A 21,634-nucleotide genomic window follows, 5' to 3' on the forward strand; every position below is an offset into this window, starting at 1 on the left:
GATTTTAATTAAGCTAAAGAAGACTCCTTGTAGATCTCTCATATCTTGTGATGAACCCATTAATATATATGAAATGTTTAAATGGTTTTTCCTACTGTACATTACCTTTCACTTTTCTACATTAAATTTCATCTGCCAATTTTGCTGACAATTTAATTTAATTAGATTCTTCCAGTCTTCTTCACAAACCTTGGCAGTTTTAATTCAGTAAATAAATTGTTGAGGGCAGATTTCAACAACTCACTACGCACCTCCTTCTCCAAATAATAAAGTGTTAAAAATAAATTTTAAAAAGGAGTCTAGTTCTGATCCCATGGTCATCCTCACCATTAACTTCAATATGTAATTCTGAATAGTATCAAATAACATTATTCTAAAATGCAAGAATTTGGGTTTGCTGCATGCAAGAATAATGCTAAAAAGTTAATACAAAACTGATTACCTTTAGAGTTGTAACACATAAAGTATAATCAATTTAATTAAAATCTAATCTTGAGGACCTAGAAACAGCATCTTCAGACACATAGCATATCAGTTGAAATTGAACCTCATCCAAGTAGATTTACCAAAAGTGTTGGAAACAATTATTATTTTTCATTTAACTATTTCTGTAAAATGTAACAGAGTATGAAGTTAAAATTAATGGGGCATCATATTTTTCTTCCAAAGATGCAAAACACCATTAAAATAATAGCAAGAGAAATCTCTAAGTCACAAGCAGGATAACTCATTAAATGTTTCCTGAAAAATCCCCCACTGCAAAACTGTTCCTGAATCAAAGGGGTGTTTTCATACTTAGTTTGGTTTTATAAAATTCATTTTCAGGCATTATTCAGAATTCCTCAATACAGAGGTCTGTGTGTGAGTATATAGCACAGTTACAATTCCACTCTTTGGTTGACCTTTAAAACACATCTGATGGTGTATGGTAGCAAATATTTTTAAAAATCTAATTCAGACTCTATATTCAAGTACTGGTTTTGACAGCACCACTTTTACACCTAACACCATATCTTATTTTCCGTGCTGAAGCCACAACAGGTATTCACAACATCCATATCTAGCAAAACTCAGTGTATATGTCAGCTAGTGAGACGGAATCACGCTCAGCTATTACTACCTTAACTAAGACAATGCATGCTAACCATGAGAAAGAGAGACAAGGTGGATGAGGTAATATCTTTTATCCCTATCTCACCCACCTTATCTCTCTAATATCCTGGGACCAACATAGCTACAACAACATTATAAACAACCATGAGATACATGTTCTTAAAGATCCTAATGTATATCTTGAAACCACTTGCACTGCATGAAACTCTAACAATCTCTCAATTTTGTTAAGAATATGCATCAACATGCTTCTTAGAGACATGTGAAACTAATAACTGCCTAATTGACTCTCAAGCCTATATATGTGAACTGGGATGGATTTAGATTTTCAACTTTAACCATCATTGCTTGTCCCAGAGTTCTTAGCAGTAACAGAATTGTCCAGTTCTTCTCCAGAAAGTCAGTTATCACAACACACTGACTTGTGGATGGAAGAAATCGCTGAAAGACCCTTTTTGGGGGAGGAAGAGAACTAATCAGTATTTCTTAGGTCCCAGTCCTGCAAACACATATACATGCATGTAACTTTACTCACATGAGTAGTCCAAATCAATGAGAATACTGATGAATATAAATTTAAGCATATATAAGTGTTTGCAGGATTGGGGGCACTAGACTGTAGCTGGAGTTTGTCTGACATAGTGTATCAGTCTATTTTTAACTAAAATCTATCCACATTAAAAATCAAATCACACACACTCCCTTATTGGGTGAGCTGCTATTCTACTCAGGGCAAATCAGACTTTAATATTCCACCTAATCTAGAATAAACAGTAAATAACTATTTTTAATAGCAAATTTCAGGATAAAATAATTATTTAAGCAGCTGTGGTCCCCTAATGATATTTGACACATTGGCCCTGATCCTGCACGTGGTTCCCACAAGGATGGAGTCCCGCTGACTTAGTGAGGCTCTGCATGGGTCAGAGGGTCTATCTGTGCAGTCAGTTGCAGAATCAGAACCAAAAATGAACATTGCTACTAGAACTGAAGTATTAGTGAGATGATACTAGGTATATGCAAAAATCACATAGTATGCCTATAAATGCCTCTTTTTAGACAATAATCACCCAGAAATATGTCCTTTACGTAACAGGTTTGCAGTTTTTGGATGGAGGTGATTTGTTCACCATGACTTATACAGCAAATTGGACAAATTCCATGTTATTAAAGGAAAACAGTCTAAATGTAATCTACTCAACTTCATAAAATGAGTTAAGGTTGTTTCATATACTCTACACCCATCCTCAGTCCTCCTACAATTTTGTGGATTTACTATTTACATTTTCCTATTTTTTGAAGTGTTCCTCTCCCCTTTTGCTGTTGAATGAACCTGAGTATACAGATGGAAATGTTAAAACCGATTACACATGAAATGCTGTCAAATCCACAAATCTAACAAACTGGATAACAAGAGAAAAAATATTCTCTACTATCTTTCAGATAGAGTAATCCATTCTTATTTGTAATAATGGTTAGTAAAACGGTTTCAGTGTGATTCTTAATATGACACTGTTCCTTAAAGAATAATATAAAATAATTTGTCATACTTTAGGCCAGTGGTTCCCAAACTTATTTGATTGGCCCCCCTTCTTTGTGTCAGTAGTTATTTATGCCCTGCCCTCTCACCCTGAAGTCCATATACCACCACTCAGCTCTGAAGGCACGGCAGAGAGCTCTGGCTCACTGCCCAGCTCTTAAGGCAGTGCCATGCCAGCAGCAACAAAGTAAGGGTGGCACTGTGAAAAGTGATATTTGTCAAAAACACTTTTCAGAAGACTTAGCGCCCCACTGCCACCCTTAGTTCTGCACTGCTGCTGCACCCTAGGGCTGACAGCCAGAGCTCTGCTGCCTCCAGGTGAGGGATTGCAGGGGTGGGGAGGAGCGAGGAGAGCAGAGCCTGAGCCTGGGCTGCCTCCCAATGAGTGAATGGCGGGAGGCAGGGTAGGAGAGGTAAGGGATTAGTGGGGAAGAGAGTTCAAGCCCAGGTGGCAGGGCTTCGGCTGTCCCCTTTATCTGCCTCCTGGGTGTGCACAGCCCTTCTGCATAAGCCCTAACCGCTGGTGCTGACAGCCAGAGCTCTTAAAAAGAATACATCTCACACCTCCCTTGACACATTCCTATGCCTCCCATGGAAGGCCTGCCCAATAGTTTGAGAACTGCCCCATTAGGCTAAATATTGCTTGCCTTATTTACTCCTGTTGAAGTAATTTTGCCCATAGAAAAAGAGAATAGAGAAGAATACCACCTTTGGGTTTGTAATTGGAAGAGAGATGAAATAGTTTGGCTGATCTTGCTTTTTCTTCTTTGTTTGATCGTCATCTTCAGTCTTACTTCTAGTAGTTCTTTTTCTCCTCTTTTTAAAACATGTACTAGTAGCTAGGGGAAGAGAGGGAGAAGGCAAAATATTTATTTTGTACATACAGATTAATAAAAAAATATACACAAGAAATACTACACCAACATGAGCTGGTCTTGAGCCAGCAACATAAAGGTAAAAGGCACTATATCCCATTCTTTCTAAGTTTTCAAAAATAATACATAGGATTAGAGAAGTTGTAAGTAGAAAAGTCTTCTTTTAGACAATGGGATGGTAAGTTTCTAACATGCTTAAGTGTTTGCAGAATTGAGTCTAATAATGGTGACTATATGGCCCTGACTCTGCAAGCTAGTTCACATGGTTTTGTTTAGGTGGCGAGGTCTGCCTGCATGGGCCAACTAGCAGATAATAGCCTAAATGTTTGATCTACATATGTTTAAACCAGTTTTTTTTAATATACTTACTGCCAAATTCATCTCCAGTATCTGTACTGGCAAATGGTATTTCTGCCATCAAATAATCCATAGAGTCAGGAGGAATTTGTGACCCTTTTCTTATTTTTGTTCTTTTCTTTTTCTTTCGAATGATTTTTTTTTCCTGCATATTTTCCAGCCCATCTGGAATATATTTAAAATAACACATTTAGTCTTAGATTTCTAATTTGAGACAATATATATAGTATATATTACTCTATCAGTAAGACAGATTGCTCTCTCCCATTTGTTGCCATTTTTTTCCTGCTTCAAAATATCAGTAAATGTGCTTAATCAAAGTTGGATCTCAATCCTGACCTTACGCTACATTGAAGTAAAGGAGTGTATCAGTCCATTTAGCCACATATGCTGGTTCCATATCATCTTGTCCAGTCCTAAGGAAAGACAGGCAGATGCAGAAAGGGTCACTATAGGCTTATGTAGACTGGGAAAATGAGTGATGCTCAAAAATATGTTATTTAACTTCTATGTCAAAATTAACATGTTTTTAAACATTACTTAGTACCCAGTGTAGACGAAGTTAATGATGTTTAGAAACATGTGAGCTGGTCATGGTTAACAGGTTAAGTATCTCTCCATTAATCCTGGTCCCTCTTTGCAAGGCTGCAGTAACATCCGTGGAGCCATCATTAGGTGGAATTCTGAGGTGACAGTGTCCTCCTCTGATGGAGTGTTCAACTCATACAAGGCCTGAAGGGGTAAATTAGGCCAATTAAACTATAGGCTGCACCTGGAGGAAAGCCAGGGCCTGCTAAGACCTAATTGCTGAACAAGTCCAGCTGGGGAAGGAGCTGGGACATCCCAACAGAAAGGGGCTGTCAGGAAATAGTCTGTAGTTACTCCATGGGAGAGGGGAGGTGTGTTTGGGGGTTATAGTGCCAAGTTGCTCCATGGGAGGAGTGTGTTTGGGCTGGTAGACCTAGAGATGGGGGAAGCCAGAATGTAGAGTTGAGAAGTAGGAAGGAGTCCAGAGCAAGAGTACCATAGTGAGAAAGGAAGCAGGCCATTGTTGCTACGGATGCTGTGCAGGAACCTGGAGTAGAGGGTGGGTCTCTGTTTCCCGATCAGCCACAGGAGGAGTAGCACAGTCAGGGCAGAGAAGGGAAGACTGCCATGTTTGTATGGAGGGACTCTGATACCTTGGAAGGCTGAGTCATGAAGACTCCAGCTATAAAAAAAAGTGTGGGTTTAGTGCTCATATACCTCTACTGTATGCTGCCCTGCTCAACTATAGGGCAGCAACAAGGAAGGTTGCCCTACCGGCACAGCTCAGCTCTGGGGAGATTTCTAGAGATAAGAGGGCTATGTCAGTCTCCAGGGCCCATGCTGAGTCTGCCAATTAGTGCAAAGCACAGTAGTGATGACTTTATGATGCAGGAGCTGGAACTGACACTCACTAAACCCAACTCACATAGAGACCACTACACATCCATCATTAGACAATAACAATCTTTAATACCTGCTGAGTGGTTGGAGTCATACTTGTGACCTACCGGGACAAAAAGCCTCTGAAGATCATTAACAATGTCATGAGGCATCTAATCCCCTGGTAAGGGTTAATGTTACATCTTCAGCAAGAGTTGTTTGTCTTCTAGAAAGGTAAGATTTTTTTTTAAATCAAATTCTTACCTTTTTGGAACTTACATAGGCATGGTGTGGCCAGCTCTTTTGATTTTATCAAGCATCTTATAATTGTTTTGTTTAAAGCTCCAGCTTCTGGAGTCAAGTGATTACATGAGGATCTCAGCTTTCATTTTTAAACAAGCAAGTTTATAGACTTCATTGTTATAGAGGTTGCTGAGAAATACCTGCACCAAATTTCCAGGATTATCCTAAAGGCTTAAACCAGAAGGCAAATAAAAAGAATTCTCAAAATATATTACTTTTTTTAAAATGTCCTGATTTTTATCCAATCTCAAGATTTGAGGGGGTTAGACTTGTTATTTTCTAATACAAATGGTTAGCAATATTGCAGGCAGGATCTTCCACTCTCTGCACCCACACCCAACATCTCCCAGACATTGCTGTTTTTTTCAAAAAATGTTATAATATGTGCCCCTACCCTGTTCTTAAAGGGAAAACACCCATTAACCAAAGTACAAAGACTAAAAATACAATAAAACAAATATCCAACTTCACCTCAATGTGACTTGCAATATGAAATATGCACTTATTCTAGGATTTGCACACTAAGTTGCGTATATTTTTTACTACCTGGGTCATAAACCAGAACTGAACCCATAGCCCTCAGATAGACACCACAGACATCTACCACTTTCACTACAGGAATAACTATATGAGATGTGCTGTTATCATCTGTGGGGAGCATCCCAGAGAGAGAGAAAACATGTTTTTAATAACTGGGTTACATAACTGTGAACTAGCAATTGTATGCTGGTCATGAGGCTTCTATTCCTGGCTCTATGAGTCTATTGGTTAAAGACAGCATAATGACTCCCCATTTGAGTAACCTGCAGTGACTAAACCTGGGATCACTGATTCTAAAAACCTGAGCCTCTATCATTTGGGCTAAAGATCAATGTACATAAGCAGGAAGGCAGTAACAGACTCATAAACTTCTCTGGTCTGGTTGCTAAAGAGGGATAAAGAGCCACACTGCATGAGCATGGGCAGACAAACACATAATTACATCTGAAAGGCAGCATAACAAGATGTGTGAAACTTGGGACTGTTGTATTAGCATTGCCCACAGTGCCTTATCAAACCTCTTTTATCTGTAAAATGGATAAATGATTGCCTCACCTAAGGTAGAGGTCAGAGGCCTGGGTTAATAAAAATTGGGAACTGCACAGAAGTATTAAGAATAATCAGTAGAAGTGCTAGAATTAGAAGCCATGGTGTCTTGTATTGCACCTTCCTCTATTAAATATTCTGTGGGGAAGGGATCTCTTTCTAAAATGTCTTACATTTTACTATTTGTGCAGAAACATGACAAACTTTGAAAATGTGTAAGTATTACATGAAATACATGAGCTATGGCAAGGCTCTTTGAAGTTAACAGGTCATTGAAATATAATTAATAAGCAACAGGACAATTTAAAATTTCCTAAAAACTGTCAATCACTACAGCATTTGCATCTACTAAGAGTTTTGAAAGCTGTAGATAGGGAGCCAGCATAAATCACAATTCACTTGTCTCCACTCAATATACTTTGTTTTTCATTTAAGAGAGCTAAGTTCAGTTTCTAAATTTCTTTGTGAAATACAACTGGCAGGATATCAAGCCAACACAATAATGAAAGGGTCATCCTAACCAATGATTCATACAAAATAATTTTTCTAAACTTACTAATTATGCAACATTAATTTATCCACAAGTCATATTTTTCTATGTTTGCTTCAGACTCTTTCATTTTATTCTGACATTATGCATATCCAATTATATCTTCTAAAAAATGTAAAGCTGAAACCTCCTTTTGCATCTCTCAACAACTGTGCCCAAAGCAAGCATCCAGCAGTATTCTTCCAGGAAAACTCCACATTACAATGGTGTTAGTGTACTGGAAAATAAACTTATGTCAGAAATGCAGTTTATCACAGGACACCTCATTACCACAGACAAGCACATTTTCAAAGCTCCACTGGTAACTAATGCAGATATTCCAAATCTAACCCCAGGGGAAAACTTGGCAGTAAACATCCAAATTATGTTCTTGTGGCATGCAAAGCAACCACTGATTTGACAAATGTAGTGTAACAAACCTGATCTGGGTTATTAGGACCCTGCAGACTGTTTTTTGGATACCTCATCCCTAGTGCTCAGGAAGATAAGACACTTGATTAAGTACTAATTGGCTTCAGCATAAAGGGGAAGAGGGGAAAATCACAAGGTAAATTGTGATCTGAGTACTAAGGCTCCCCAGGAGCTGTTCCAGTTACTGAACTGATTATTAAGAGCATGGCTACACTTGCAAATATACAGCGCTTTGAGTTAAACCAGCCTTTGCAGAGCACAGTAGGGAAAGCACTGCAGTCTGTCCACACTGACAGCTGCAGGCACACTGGTGTGTCCACATTTGCAGCACTTGCAGCGGCACTGGGAGCAGTGCATTGTGGGCAGCTATCCCACAGAGCACCTCTTCCCATTCTGGCGCTGTGGCTTGTGGTAAGGGAGCGGATGGTGCATTCTGGGTCCTTTCCCAATGCCCCGTGATGCATCACTTCGCATCCCAGCAATCCCTCTGCTTCTGTCCACAATTGGCGCCATCTTTCACTGTTTATTGTACTGTGTGCTCTGTCTTCTCTTTTAGTCTGCGGGAATGGAGCCTGAACTGCTGAGGAATATGCTGATGAGTCTCACCAGCACATCACATTTGGCAGTCGAGTTATTCCTTAAGATCCAAAGTGATAGCGAGGACTCTGACGATATCAACTCGAGTAACACATATGATGTGAGATTGCTTGTAGCATTCACGAACGTGCTCACCACCGTGGAACGGCACTTTTGGGCTTGGGAAACAAGCACTGACTGGTGGGATCACATCATCATGCAAGTCTGGGATGACGAGCAGTGGCAGCAGAACTTTCGCATGAGAAAAGCCATTTTCATGGGACTGTGTGAGGAGCTCGCCTCCACCCTGCGGCACAAGGAGACGAGATTGAGAGCTGCCCTGACGGTGGAGAAGCAGGTGACTATTGCAGTCTGGAAGCTGGCAACTCCAGACAGCTACTGATCAGTCGCTAACCAGTTTGGAGTGGGGGATGTCAACCGTTGGAATCGTGTTCATGCAAGTTTGCAGGGCCATTAATCACATCCTACTCAGAAGAACCATGACTCTGGGTAACGTGCATGACATTGTGGCTGGCTTTGCACAAATGGATTTCCCTAACTTTGGAGTGGCGATTAGATGGAATGCATATTCCTATTCTGGCACCAGCCCACCTAGCCTCTGAGTACGTTAATCGGAAGGGGTATTTCTCTATGGTTCTCCAGGTGCTTGCGGATTACTGTGGGCGTTTCACTGACATTAACGGAGGCTGGCCCGGAAAGGTGCATGACACATGCATCTTTCAGAACACTGCCCTGTTCAGGAAGCTGCAAACCGAGACTTTTTTCCCAGATCAGAAGATCACCGTAGGGGAAGTCGAAAGGTCCATTGTGATCCTTGGAGACCCTGCTTACCCTTTAATGCCGTGGCTTATGAAACCATACACAAGGAGACTTGACAGCAGCAAGGAGCGGTTCAACAACAGAGTGAGCTGGTGCAGAATGACTGTGAAGTGTGCTTTTGGCTGTTTAAAGGGCCGCTGGTGCTCTCTGTATGGGAAGCTGGACTTGGCCGATAATAGCATCCCTATGGTTATATCCATGTGCCGTACCCTCCATAACATTAGTGAAGGGAAGAGTGAAAGATTCACTCAGGCATGGAACTCGGAGGTTCAACACCAGGAGGCTGATTTTGAACAGCCAGAGAGCAGGGCTATTAGAGGGGCCCAGCGCAGGGCTGCAAGGATTAGAGATGCCTTGAGAGAACAATTTGAGGCTGAAAGCCACCAGTAATGTCTGGTGCCCTGCACAGGAGTGAAGTGCAGTGGTTCCAATGTGAGTAGTAATCTGTGTTTGCTACGTATGATATGCTGACTTGTAGTGCCTGTTGCTTTCCTGGGCTAAGGTATCTTTTATTTTATGCAATAATAAAGAATGTTTTCAAAGCAAAAAAAAATCCATTTATTGAAAAGAAAATGCATTTATTGAAAAGAAACATCTGTTTGGGAAACAGAAAGGGCAAGGGAGTGGGGTGGGGAATGGTACAATCACAGATTTGTGTATGTCCTGTTATCATGCTCAGCCTTCCTGTTTGGAGTGCTGTGCAATGAGTGCTGCACTTCAGGATGGCTGTACTGCATGGTGATGGGGGTTGAGTGCATTGGGTGAGGGATGTAGTTTTCGGGGCTGGGTGGTGAAGCTACAGGTGTTGGAGACAGCTAGTGACGATAAGAACCTGGATGTTGGGGAAAGTGGGTTGGAGGTGACATGGGGGCACAAGGGAAAGAGTTTTGGGACAAGGGCTGCAGGGGAGGAGGGCGGGGGTGGTAGTGCTCCGCCTGCATGGCTATGAGCGCCAGGATCGAGTATGCTTGGCACTCCATAATGCTTATCAGCTGCTCTGTGCTTTGGTGCCAGCAATCCACATTCTGCTGGCAGAACCTCCTTTCACTCTCCCGCCACTCCTGCACTTTTTGATTTTCATTAAGGGAGTGCTGCATGATTTCGTGCATTATGTCCTCTTTGCTTCTACGTGGCCTCTTCCTGATTCTTTGCAACTTTTCAGCCAGTGATAACATGGACAGCTGAGATCTCAGAGTTGCATCTGTAAAGGCAAAATGCAACACTTAACAGAGGCAGCATTGTTCACACCAGACAGAGCAATAATTCCCCTGGACTTAAGGAGGGCAAGCACAGTCTACACAACAGCATAATTTGCCCATCCCAAAGCGAGCACACACAACCTCTGGGAGCCCCAAAATGGTAAGCACAGGGTCAAGGGGGGGGCGGATTCTTTCACGGCTGCACTGTCCTCTGGGTTTCTGTGCCTTGGGGAGAGCCAACACCTGCAGGAGGCCCCTATACTGAACACTGTCCCCACATTTTCCACAGAAGTTCGTCCTGGAAGATATCTCGCTGCTGAGGGTGACCTGGGAAGCAAGGGAGGGTCTTCTACTACAATGTGGCTTCCACCCTGGCCCGTATGCAGCTTGCCTGTGTGCAGCAATGGTCCCCCCAGCCCTCACGGCACAATGGCACGGACATGTTAGCCTGACTGGAACAAGGACCACAGTGGCTCTCCCATGAAACCTGCACAAGTGCATTGCCCAAGTTATGGATGAGACCTTGAAAAGATCACTGAGGCAGATTACCGCGATGTGAGAGAGCACATCATCTAGGTATGCATGCAGCCCTAACCCTCCTCACCTCGAGAGCCCGCACCGAGTAACTTCCTTCTCAAAATAAAAGCCGCTTACTGGGAACCTTCTCTGGTGTTTGTCCTTCCCCAGCCACCGGCCACCACGACTGGCTACCTTCCTCTTGGCTTGAGAACAGCTCCTGGCTGCATGCATCTATGGATACCAGGGTGTCTTCCTCCTCTTCAGCACCCTCGCTCCCGCTTTGCTCCTCCTCCTGCCTTGTTAGACTGGGCTCGGAAGTGTCCATGGTAGTACTTGGAGTGGATGTGGGGTAGCCCCAAGTATCGCATCCAGCTCTTTGTAAAAACAGCAGGTCGCGGGGCTAGCACAGGAGCGGCTGTTTGCCTCGTGGGCTTTGCGGTAGGCATTCTGCAGCTCCTCCACTTTAACCCTGCACTGCAGAGCGTCCCGGTCATGGTCCCTTTCCTCATGTCCCTTGATATCTGTCTGAAAGTATTGTAATTCCTATGGCTGGAGTGCGGTTGGGACTGGACAGCTTCCTCCCCCCAAACACTGATGAGGTCCAGCACTTCACCATTGCTCTATACTGGGGATTGCCTGGCATGCGGAGGCATGGTCACTTGGAAAGATTTGCTGAGAGCACTCCATGCCTCGCTGAGCAAACAGGAAGGGGATTTTCAAAATTCCCAGAGAATTTACGGTTGGTCACCTGAGGGCAGGGCAGTAGAGTTCAAACTCATGACCAGAGTGGCTAGAACAGGCATTGTGGGACACTACTGAAGGCCAATCAGAGCACATTAACAGACCAGGGTGTACAGCAGGGCACATAAAACGTTATTCCACTCACCGAGGTGGAGTACCAAGAGCACTCTAGCTGCAGAGTCAGAGCACTCTACATGCCTTGCCAGTGTGGACACATCATAGAGCACACTGGGCTGCTTTAATGCGCTCTAACTCGCAAGTATAGCCATGCCCCAAATAACTAAAAAGAAAAAGACCTGAAGAAGAGTCCTGGGTAAGCATGAAAGCTTGTCCTTCTCACTGACAGTTGTCCAATAAAATATTACCTCACCCACCTCCTCTCTCTCAAAAGAAATAAGGTATGTAGATGGGTTGCCTGCTCGCTTAATGGACACTAAGAAGCAGAGATACAAAAGTTTTTTCTGTGAGCATTGTTTGAACAGTATTACATTAATTATTATTTAACATAGACTGTGGTAGGGTTCAGAGGCCAATCCAGCTGGGGCCCACTTGCTCTGTGTACAAACCTATTCAAAAGGATAATCCCTGCCTCAAGGAAATTACAATCTAAATCAGGGGTCAGCAACCTTTCAGAAGTGGTGTGCCGAGTCTTCATTTATTCACTCTGATTTAAGGTTTTGCGTGCCGGTAATATACGTTAACGTTTTTAGAAGGTCTCTTTCTATAAGTCTATAATAACTAAACTATTGTTGTATGTAAATAAGGTTTTTAAAATGTTTAAGAAGCTTCATTTAAAATGCAAAGCCCCCCGGACTGAAGGCCAAGACCCAGGCAGTGTGAGTGCCACTGAAAATCAGCTCGCGTGCCGCCTTTGGCATGTGTGCCATAGGTTGCCTACCGCGATCTAAATGAACCAATGAAGGAAACAAACAAGAGGTCCAAGTATGGGAGATGGGCTAACAAAAATAACAGGATATGGGCAATTCTTAGACAATTGAGACCAATAATTGTATTTAATTTGAAATAGTGTAAGCTAAAGGAATTCCTTTAAGGACCATCTGTGCGACTGGTGTATTGTTATTGGCTCTAGGAACTGGGTGGGTGTATGCATGTCACTTTTTTTTCTCCCTATCCTTCACAAACTAAGAACATGTTTGGACTAGACTCCATTGTCATACTAGAATCAACTAGAGGTTTTATTCTTACTTTATAGTAAAGCATGTTGCATAAGATTCCTGCATCAGATTTCTTATTTATAGATGTATAATCAAAAACTGTAACTAACTAGAAAAAGTAATATGTGTTCTTGCTGGCTTTTTATAATCCTTTTTATTGCCTTGTTTTCCTCAGCTTTTCATTTGTAAACCCTATATGTGAGATGGTAGATGATAAGAGAATCTTACTCATGTAAAAACAGCAATAACAACTACATGTTACGGATGAAAGCCACTGTCAAGGTATACAGGCTTTATGTTTAGTCTGACTCTAAGAATGCTTCCACTCACTCAAATCCTTTAAAAGTCAATCCTTTAAAATGTGAATCCTTTATAGAAGTCCACATTTCCAGTTAGGCATCCAGAAGATAACTTGATTTTGGTTTCTTAGATCCTAAGCCTGCAATCGATGCCTATGACAAGCCCCACTGATTTGTGGGGCTCCATGTAAATACATGGATCTGTCCACGCTGAGTCAGTTGCAGAACTGGGGCCAATATGCAGTATGTTGGCATTTGTACAGTATGTTACTTCCTCCCTTTTCTCAGTCTACTAAGAAAGCAGTGTATTGAAAAACAAATGCCACTCTGAAAAATTCTGCCTGCTTACAATAACAGATGGGCAGAGCAGAGGAACAACTAGTCTTGACAATGTCCCTCTTTCAGTCACTGAGTGATGGATGTGCAATTGGCCTAAACTGGCAAGCACCAAGAGTGTGCCTAAATCCTATAGGATGAGTTCCAAGTAAACAACTCCCTCCTTTTTCAGTCACTGAAATGAGTTGGTCATTACTCAAAGAAAATATATATTTAAACACTAAATCTAATGAAAGAGAAAAAGCTGTCTACTTTGTTTTAAAAAGTCTTAAATTTAACAGTCGTTTAAACTGACATCTTGCTAGTCTGATATTTATCTGCTAGAGAATGCAGTATGAATGAATGCCTTGACTATCAAAGGCTGTTAGAAATTCAGGGTTTTTTTAAAATTCACTTTAGTTATCTTAGCTAGAACTTTATAATTTTAATATGAAACTGCAACACGCCTTCATTTTTATTCACTCAAATGGATGCTGTATTTCTTGACTCTCTCTCAGTTACCAGAATGAAATTTCTACTGGAGAAGTATCAGTAAAATAGCAGTCCATTGACGGACCATTCATAGTTCAGGAGATGGTGAAACTGATGGCTATTACTACTTTGAGAACTTTTATGTGGGTGTGTGTATATATAACTATTTGAGTGTGACAGCATTCCTCATAGGCGCAGGAACTAGGGGTGCGGGGCGGTGCTGCAGCTGGGTCCTGGTCCCATGCCCGGGGGTCCCAGTCGCTGGCCCCACGCCTCTGCTTCTGGCCCCGCACACAGCCCGGCCCCACATCTCCACTTCTAGCCCCCCACATAGCCACCAGTCCCATGCCTGATGGTCCTGGCTTGTGGCCCTGCGCCTTCACTTCTGGCCCCCCACACAGCTGCTGGCCGCACACCTCCACTTCTGGCCCTGCATGCAGCTGCCAGCCCCATGTCTGAGAGTCCAGGCTGCCAGCCCCATGCTCAACCCGAGCTGTGACCACAGCCTGGGCCCCCTTACCCCTGTCTGAGTCCCCTGCAAGACACGGCCCTGATCCCGCCCCAGCTCTGGGAAGGGGGGTGCAGATGGGGTAAGAGGGCTGGCTTTCAGCACCCCCACTATTAAAAATGTTCCAGCGCCACTGGCATTCCTTTAAATAGGCTGCAATTCTCTCATTCTCATTTTACCTCTCAAATGAAGTCTGATTATGATAGGCCAAAGTTAGGGACACAAATGGAACTACCTTCTTAAGAACAAATCAGCTTTTTCATAACCTATTCATAACCAGCATGTCTCATCCCAATTTTCTACTATAAAAAGGAGAGCATCTTTCAGTAGGAGAAAGAAGCATATCTGAATTTAAAATGGGCAAGAGTTAAGAGTTCTGATTCCTCCAATCATCTAAAATGCACTTTGTGGTTAACAAAAGGAATATAAGGAGAGGGGGATAGCTCTTATCTATTTAACTATATCTGACTGCGTTCCTCTTCCCCTCCCTTTCAAGGCAATACCTGCCCCAAAATACCCCATAGTCCAGTGGGTTGGGCACAGTCTTGGGAGGAGGGGAGAGAACAAAGCTTAAGTGGCTGCTCAACTTCAGGCAGAAGCGGGAATTGAATTGTGGTCTCTTGGGGGGAAGGGTTGCACCACTTCCTCCAGTGGTGTTTCATGCTGGGCCTGATCTGGTTGGTGTTCTCAAAAGCTGCCTACCAGATTGGGCACCAAGGTAAGATAGGCAAGGGAACACCTAGTCTGAGGATTCTGCCAGGGCTTAGGCATGAGCTAGGTGCCCAGGTGTCAGGACTGAGGCACTTGTGTGCATACTCACTAGCAGATTTGTAGCTACCTTTTGAGACTTTACCAGTGGAAATTTCAGCACCTAAGGACTTTGGGTGCCCAGTGTTTGGTGGCAGCTGAGCAAGGATTTTGAGGATCTCAATGCTTTTGTAGATCTAGTCCACAGTAAAAGCAGCAAAGAATCCTGTGGCACCTTATAGACTAACAGACGTTTTGGAGCATGAGCTTTCGTGGGTGAATACCCACTTCGTCAGATGCATGAAAGCTCATGCTCCACAACGTCTGTTAGTCTATAAGGTGCCACAGGATTCTTTGCTGCTTTTACAGATCCAGACTAACACGGCTACCCCTCTGATACTAGTCCACAGTGTTTAACTTGTCCCTTTCAAGGGAAAAGGAGGATGGCAGTGTATGTTAAAACTATACGTAAGAGTTTAACCATTTACAATTAGATATGGGTTGTCTCTAACTACGGTTACTGTCCACACACTATTAACATTACTGTTAAACTGCAAAAGCTAGGAGTATTTTGCCTTGGCCATAAGATAGGCATAAGGTCTGCATTGTTGTCCTGCAACTAGCTGGTAACACTACTTTTGCAGTGTAGTCAGGATGCTAGCTATGACTCTGTATAACTGGTACAGATGATCTTCCTTCCTCTCAGTTGCCTGCGGGTAAGACTATACCAAAGTTCATTGTCCCATGTTGATGCTGCCACTCTGTGCAAAGTCCTCTGCACACCCTTTTCTTTGCTAAGATACTATAGAAGGGGATACCTGCTCAAATTTTCCCAGACTGGTCTGACACCCTGGCTGCCTGAGTTGGTAAGTGTTGATGCACCTAAATTATCACATACAACTGGATATTGAAAGCTGCTACAGGGACATAACCCTGTCTTTTGTATTCAGTTAAATGAGTCATACACCGACTACAAAAACAGGAATGTACTTATACTGTCTACGCAACCATAGTCTCTTCCTACCTTCAATGAGAGGAAGGAGAGAGTGCAACACGCGGATCAACATCCATCCTATCTCTGGCTTTACAGGGAGGATGGTATTGTGTTTATGGCTCTGAAATGGGACTCAGGGGAGGCGGGCTCACTCATTGCTCTGCAATCACCTGCTGGAATGATCTCACATCACTTAAATCTCTTGTCAGTTCCCCATCTGCAAACAGAAATCTAAAAGTTTCTTTGGCTCTTGCCTATTTCCAGCGTGAGCTCCTCGGAGTGGAGACTATTACTACCGCCGAGCACGGGGGCGGTGTCTGTATGTGCTATCAACAGTACAGCTCGGGCAACGGGACTTTTCCCTCTGCACCGAAGGAAGGGAAGAGTGAAGGCGTAAAGGAGGTTTCAGGCTGCGCACTACAGGGGGAGAGCAGGGCGGCACCAGGGGCCAGCACAGCAGCGCGGGGGGCGGGACACACACGCCGCGTAGCACCAGCGGGCACAGGCGATGCTAGAGGCGCGGCTGCTGGCAGGCCGCGGGGGGGCCGGGCTGGCAGCGGCGGGGCCTAGCCCTGCACTTGGCAAAGCTGGCAGCAAAAGCAGGGGCCGGAGCTGGGACGAGACCGCGCCAGGGGGGCAGAGCCTGGCTGCGCGCGGGACCCACCCCCCGGGGGCTCTGAGGCCTGGGCCGCCCGGCCGCCTTCTCACCGTGTTCCAGGGACTCGCCGGCTCCGGGGGGAGGGTCCCCGGCGGCTGCCCCCGACCACTGCGCCTTCTCTGGGGTGGGTGGGGGCGCTGCGACGGCCCCGCACTGCGCCATGGAGCGACCCGAGCCCAGCGCCCAAGCGGCCGCCGCTGCCCGCCGCTCCCCCCAGCCAGGCGGCGGTGCCCTATGTCCCGGGGCGGGGAGCTCGGCTGCCGCCGCCAATAGCCGGGCGTGATGGCGTCGGAGAGTCGATAGCAGCCTCCGCATGACCGGGCGTGGGGGACGGAGCAGCGGCCAAACTTAGTCACCGCGTCCCGGGGTGGGGGGGAGCGAAGGGCGACTCCAGGCCGAGAGCGCTTGGGGGAGAGCAGGGACTGCGCTTCCCGAGGACTACAACTCCCAGCGTGCAGTGCTTCGAGGTGCCGAGAGCTCTGTGCCCGCGCGGTGCACGCTGGGATTGGTGCTCGCTGGTTCGGAGCAGTACTTGCCCGGCTCTGGGTCGCGCCCTGGGGCGGGGCTGATCCAGCGCAGGGAAATGGGTGGGGTCCTGTCTCTGGTGGTGGCAGCTGAGCGCCAGGCAGGAGGGGTGCCGGGATTTTTGGCGCCCTAGGCGCAGGGACAGCTCGCCGGTCCCGCGGCTCTGGTGGATCTCCCGCAGGCGTTCCTGCGGAGGGTCCTCCGGTCCCGCGGCTCTGGTGGACGTGCCGCAGGCGTGCCTGCAGATGCTCCACGGGAGCCGCGGGACCGGTGGACCCTCCGCAGGAACGCTTGCGGGAGGTCCACCGGAGCCGTCTGCTGCCCTCCCAAATCCTGGTGCCCTAGACAACCGTGTAGGTCGCCTAAATGGAAGCGCCAGCCCTGGTGCCAGGCCTTAAGGTGCGGGGGCTGCCAGCTCCTGACGTGGGCAGCGCCAGCGCAACGTGACCTAGGCAGTTGGCTCTGCCGTGTGGCGTTGAGGGGGTGGCCACTGCCCGTGAGACCACCGAGTTCCATGTGGTGGGGTCTGGAGTACTGGCCCGAAAGGGGGTGAGCCCTGGCAGGGATCATACTTCAGTGGCTGGCTCCTGTGCCGCACGGCTGGTTCAAATTCCTGCTCCCGGCGCATAGGGTGGCAGGTCCCCTCACAGAGGTTTGGCCTCGCTGCCCTTCCATCGGTAAATAAAGGGTTATATTGCAACCTTCCAGCAAGAGTGTTTATTTTTTGTTTAGTTTCTCTGTGTGTTTGCTGTAAACTTAACAAACTCGTCGCCTCCCACATTATGAACATTTCTGTTTGTACAATGGCTATTTGAAGCTTAAGCTAAACAAAATTTTTCTAGAGCATAAATGTACTATTTAGAGCAGCAATTAGACAAGTGGACATTTAATGTGTTTCATAGTAGTTGTAGAAGCACACTATACATATTAAAGTTAGCTAATATTGCATCTTACAGCTGCCCTCTGGGAATTCTTTCTGGGTTTCAAACTAACCCCTGCAGGGAAGGGCGTGGACTCCAGCTCCAACAGGAACGTCTATGCTGCGATTTTTAGCCTTGTAGTGCACCCAAGTCAGTTGACACAGGCTCTGAAACTCGCTGTTGCAGGGTGTGTGTGGGTTTTGTTTTTGCAGTGCAGATATGCCCTTCATGGATACTAGCCATGGGCTTGGATAAAGCAAGACAGCCTTTGTATTTTCATTACCATTTTAAGTTTAGACTGCAGGAAGCTCTTTGTTAAGATTTTGGTAGTACAGACTTCATTAAAATAGTCATTTTGTGGATACAGAGTAACACAGCTTCCCCTCTGATATTAAAATAAGCCCAGCTTAACCTCAGAAAGGGGCAATTCTGATAGAGAAAAGCCTACCCAGTCAACTCCCACAGAGTGAAAGTATGGGTTAAATTGTCACAAAAAAGTAAGAACAAAGATGGACACAGATTTTTTTTTTCCTGATGGAATAAAGAACAAAGCAAAGCTGACATTCTGGATAGTAATAAGTTGCTTACTAGGGAAAGAAATGAAAAAAATTTGGTCACAAACTTTCAGAAACTGGAAAATAGAAGGGAGAGAAAAAAAAAGCCTGTTACAAAAATAATTTAAAGTTAATATGACAACTAGGAAAGTCAGTAATGCTATGGAAGTAATGCTACTTAATGAATCAATGCAAAAAAAAGAACAAGAAACTGCTTCTGATGGAAGTATATTTACTTATTGGAGAGAATATTTAATTAGCAGCTGATTAGCATGAATTTATCATATATTCAAAGATATTTAATAGATTCCAAGGCCAGGAGGGACCCTGCTGGGTCAGTACTGGATCCCTTAGTAGTCAACATTTTCATTAATGATTTGAATAATGGAATGGAGAGCATGCTCACAAAATTCATGGGTGACACCAAGCTGCGAGGGGTTGCAAGCACTTCGGAGAACAGGATTTAGAATTCAAAATGACCTTGTCAAATTGGTCTGGATTCAACAAAATGAAATTCAGGAAAGACAAGTGCAAAGTACTTCACTTAGGAAGGAAAAAATCAAATACAGCACTACAAAATGAGGAGTATGTCACTGTATAGGTGGTAGTATTGCTGAAAAGAATATAGAAGTTACAGTGGATCACAAATTGAGTCAACATTAATGTGATGCAGTTGCAAAAAAAGGCTAATATTCTGGGGTATATTAACAGATGTATATAAGACCCAGGAGGTAATTTTCCCACTCTACTCAGTGCTGTTGAGGCATCAGTTGGAGTACTCTGTCCAGTTCTGTGCACCACGCTTTAGGAAAGATGTGGACAAATTGAAGAGATTCCAAAGGAAAGTAATCAAAATGATAAAAAGTTTAGAAAACCTGACCTATGAGGAAAGGTTAAAAAACTAAGCATGTTTGCTCTTGAGAAAAGAGGACTGAGGAGGGCTGTTATGAAGAGGGCCTTGACCCATTTTCTCCATGTCCACTGAAGGTAGGACTTAATGGGCTTAATCTGCAGCAAGGGAGTTTTAGGTTAAATATTAGGGAAAAACTTTAAGGGTAGTTAAACTCTGGAATAGGTTTCCAAAGGAGGCTGTGGAGTCCCAGTCACTGGAGGATTTTAAAAACAGGTTAGACAAACACCTGTCAGGCATGGTCTAGGTTTACTTGGTCCTGCATTAGGTCACTTCCAGCCCTACATTTCTATGATCATATGACTCTGTGGTTGTGATCATCTAGTCTGACCTCCTGTGTAACAGACTGTAGAATTTCCCTAAAAAATTCTTAGAGCATATCTTTTAGAAAAACATCCACTCTTGATTTTAAAAGTGCCAGAGATGGAGACTCCCCCAGAGTCCTTGGTAAGTTGTTTCAGTGGTTAAATTACCCTCACTGTTAAAACTGTATGCCTTATTTCTAAACCAGTCTAGCTTCAGCCTCTAGCCATTGGATCATGTGACACCTTTCTTTGGTGGACTGAGAACCCATTATTAAATATTTGTTCCTCATTTAGATACTTATAGACTAATAATTTTAAAATCATTGTGTAAAGTATTCTCTGTGGAGGGATTCAGTACTTTCATGATCTGTTGATCACAGAGAGAGCCAACTTACATTACAGTAAGAGTACAGAACAGGAAGAAACTAATGGAAAATTCACTGACCTATCTAGAGTCATGCCGAGGAAAAATCCAGTGTAGAAAATAAGGCAATGACTGAGTTAGATGTCTGCACATGCTAAAGAACGGGTGAGAAAAATGCCAACTATAGATAGCAGGTGGGAGGGGGAACACGCATGCAAATGGTTTAAAGAAAGATGACTACACTTCAAAAGCAGCAAATGGGCAATTTTGTAACCTTACCTATTCTCAAGAAATAGCCGTTGCAAGTGCCATAACAAATTCTATTGTCAGCTGATAAATACTTAACTGATAATATTTCCCATGTAACATGTTTCCTTACCAGAATACATATAACAAAAATAATGTGTCAGAGTTAAAGTTGTGCTTTGATTGAAAAATGTATTTCTTTGTACTAGAGAAGAATAATGTAGTTTGTTTGTTATGTGAACAATGTAACAATTGTAGATTTCTTAATAAGTACTTTCTTGCTTTTATGTTCTTTGGTTTTGTATGTGATGGATAGTTATATAAATTGCTCTTAGCTAACAAGCATATCTAGTTTTTTTAAATGAAGGGCGTTGTTTTGTTTGAGTAATTGTACTTCTACCCAGGCCTTTTTCAGATATGTAATCTCTTCAGAGACATTTTAATTTGTTTGACATCCTTTACACACATAGTGTACTATGTGCTAAAGGCACCAGATGTCTAACTTATGCTTCCAAAATACAGAACTTGGACATCACTACAGGATCTCGCAGTGTTCTGCAAACTATGAGTACAAAGCAGGAAACTACTTTAAATGATTTAGAGAACTACATTTTTGTCTCTCTTGCTCTTGCCAAAGAAAACTTTTGTCTTTAATCAAAAAGATTCACTTTCCAGAGAACACTGACAAATCCAGTCATCAAAGCCAGGGTGTCATTGAACAGTTAAGTGTGGTAGAAAACTCTGATACATTTTGGGACAACACATCCTACACCGAAGGAAAAGTATGTGCCTAATTTTTTTTAAATGGTCTTTTTGGATTAAAGGGTGGGGAATTTGGATTTGATGGCTCCAGATTGTTGTGTAGTTTTATATACTTTGATTTTCTGACTCAAATAGAGTTTTAAGAAAAATACGAGACTAGAAAGTTTTATGTAGGAGAGAGAATCCATATGTGGACTTAGCTGTTAGAAGACAGTTTTAATTTAAACATAGTGACTATTAACAGCACGATGTGGCAGTTGTGCAGCTATTACCTTTCCAGCTGAGGGGGACAGATCCTGCATTCCTTGTGCAAGAAACAGGAGTCTTAGGCAAGTAAGGAATG

The 21,634-nt window shown here is 43.8% G+C and overlaps 1 protein-coding gene across 2 annotated transcripts in view; it reads right to left on the minus strand.

The window, feature by feature from the left end:
* Positions 1–17,158, minus strand: part of AKAP7 (A-kinase anchoring protein 7) — a 145,200-nt gene extending 128,042 nt beyond the window's left edge. Inside the window, exons 1-3 of one of the 2 annotated variants that reach the window (XM_050949987.1) lie at positions 16,756–17,158; positions 3,898–4,050; positions 3,362–3,492 (exon numbers count right to left, since the gene is read on the minus strand). In XM_050949987.1, the coding sequence (XP_050805944.1) occupies positions 3,362–3,492; positions 3,898–4,050; positions 16,756–17,020 (549 nt within the window). In that variant the 5' untranslated portion in view covers positions 17,021–17,158. The remainder of the gene's footprint in view (positions 1–3,361; positions 3,493–3,897; positions 4,051–16,755) is intronic. The other variant, XM_050949986.1, reaches the window with a different exon arrangement.
* Positions 17,159–21,634: the final 4,476 nt, after the last annotated feature.

Source organism: Gopherus flavomarginatus, chromosome 4 (assembly GCF_025201925.1).
Source record: "Gopherus flavomarginatus isolate rGopFla2 chromosome 4, rGopFla2.mat.asm, whole genome shotgun sequence".
NCBI classification, from domain to species: domain Eukaryota; kingdom Metazoa; phylum Chordata; order Testudines; family Testudinidae; genus Gopherus; species Gopherus flavomarginatus.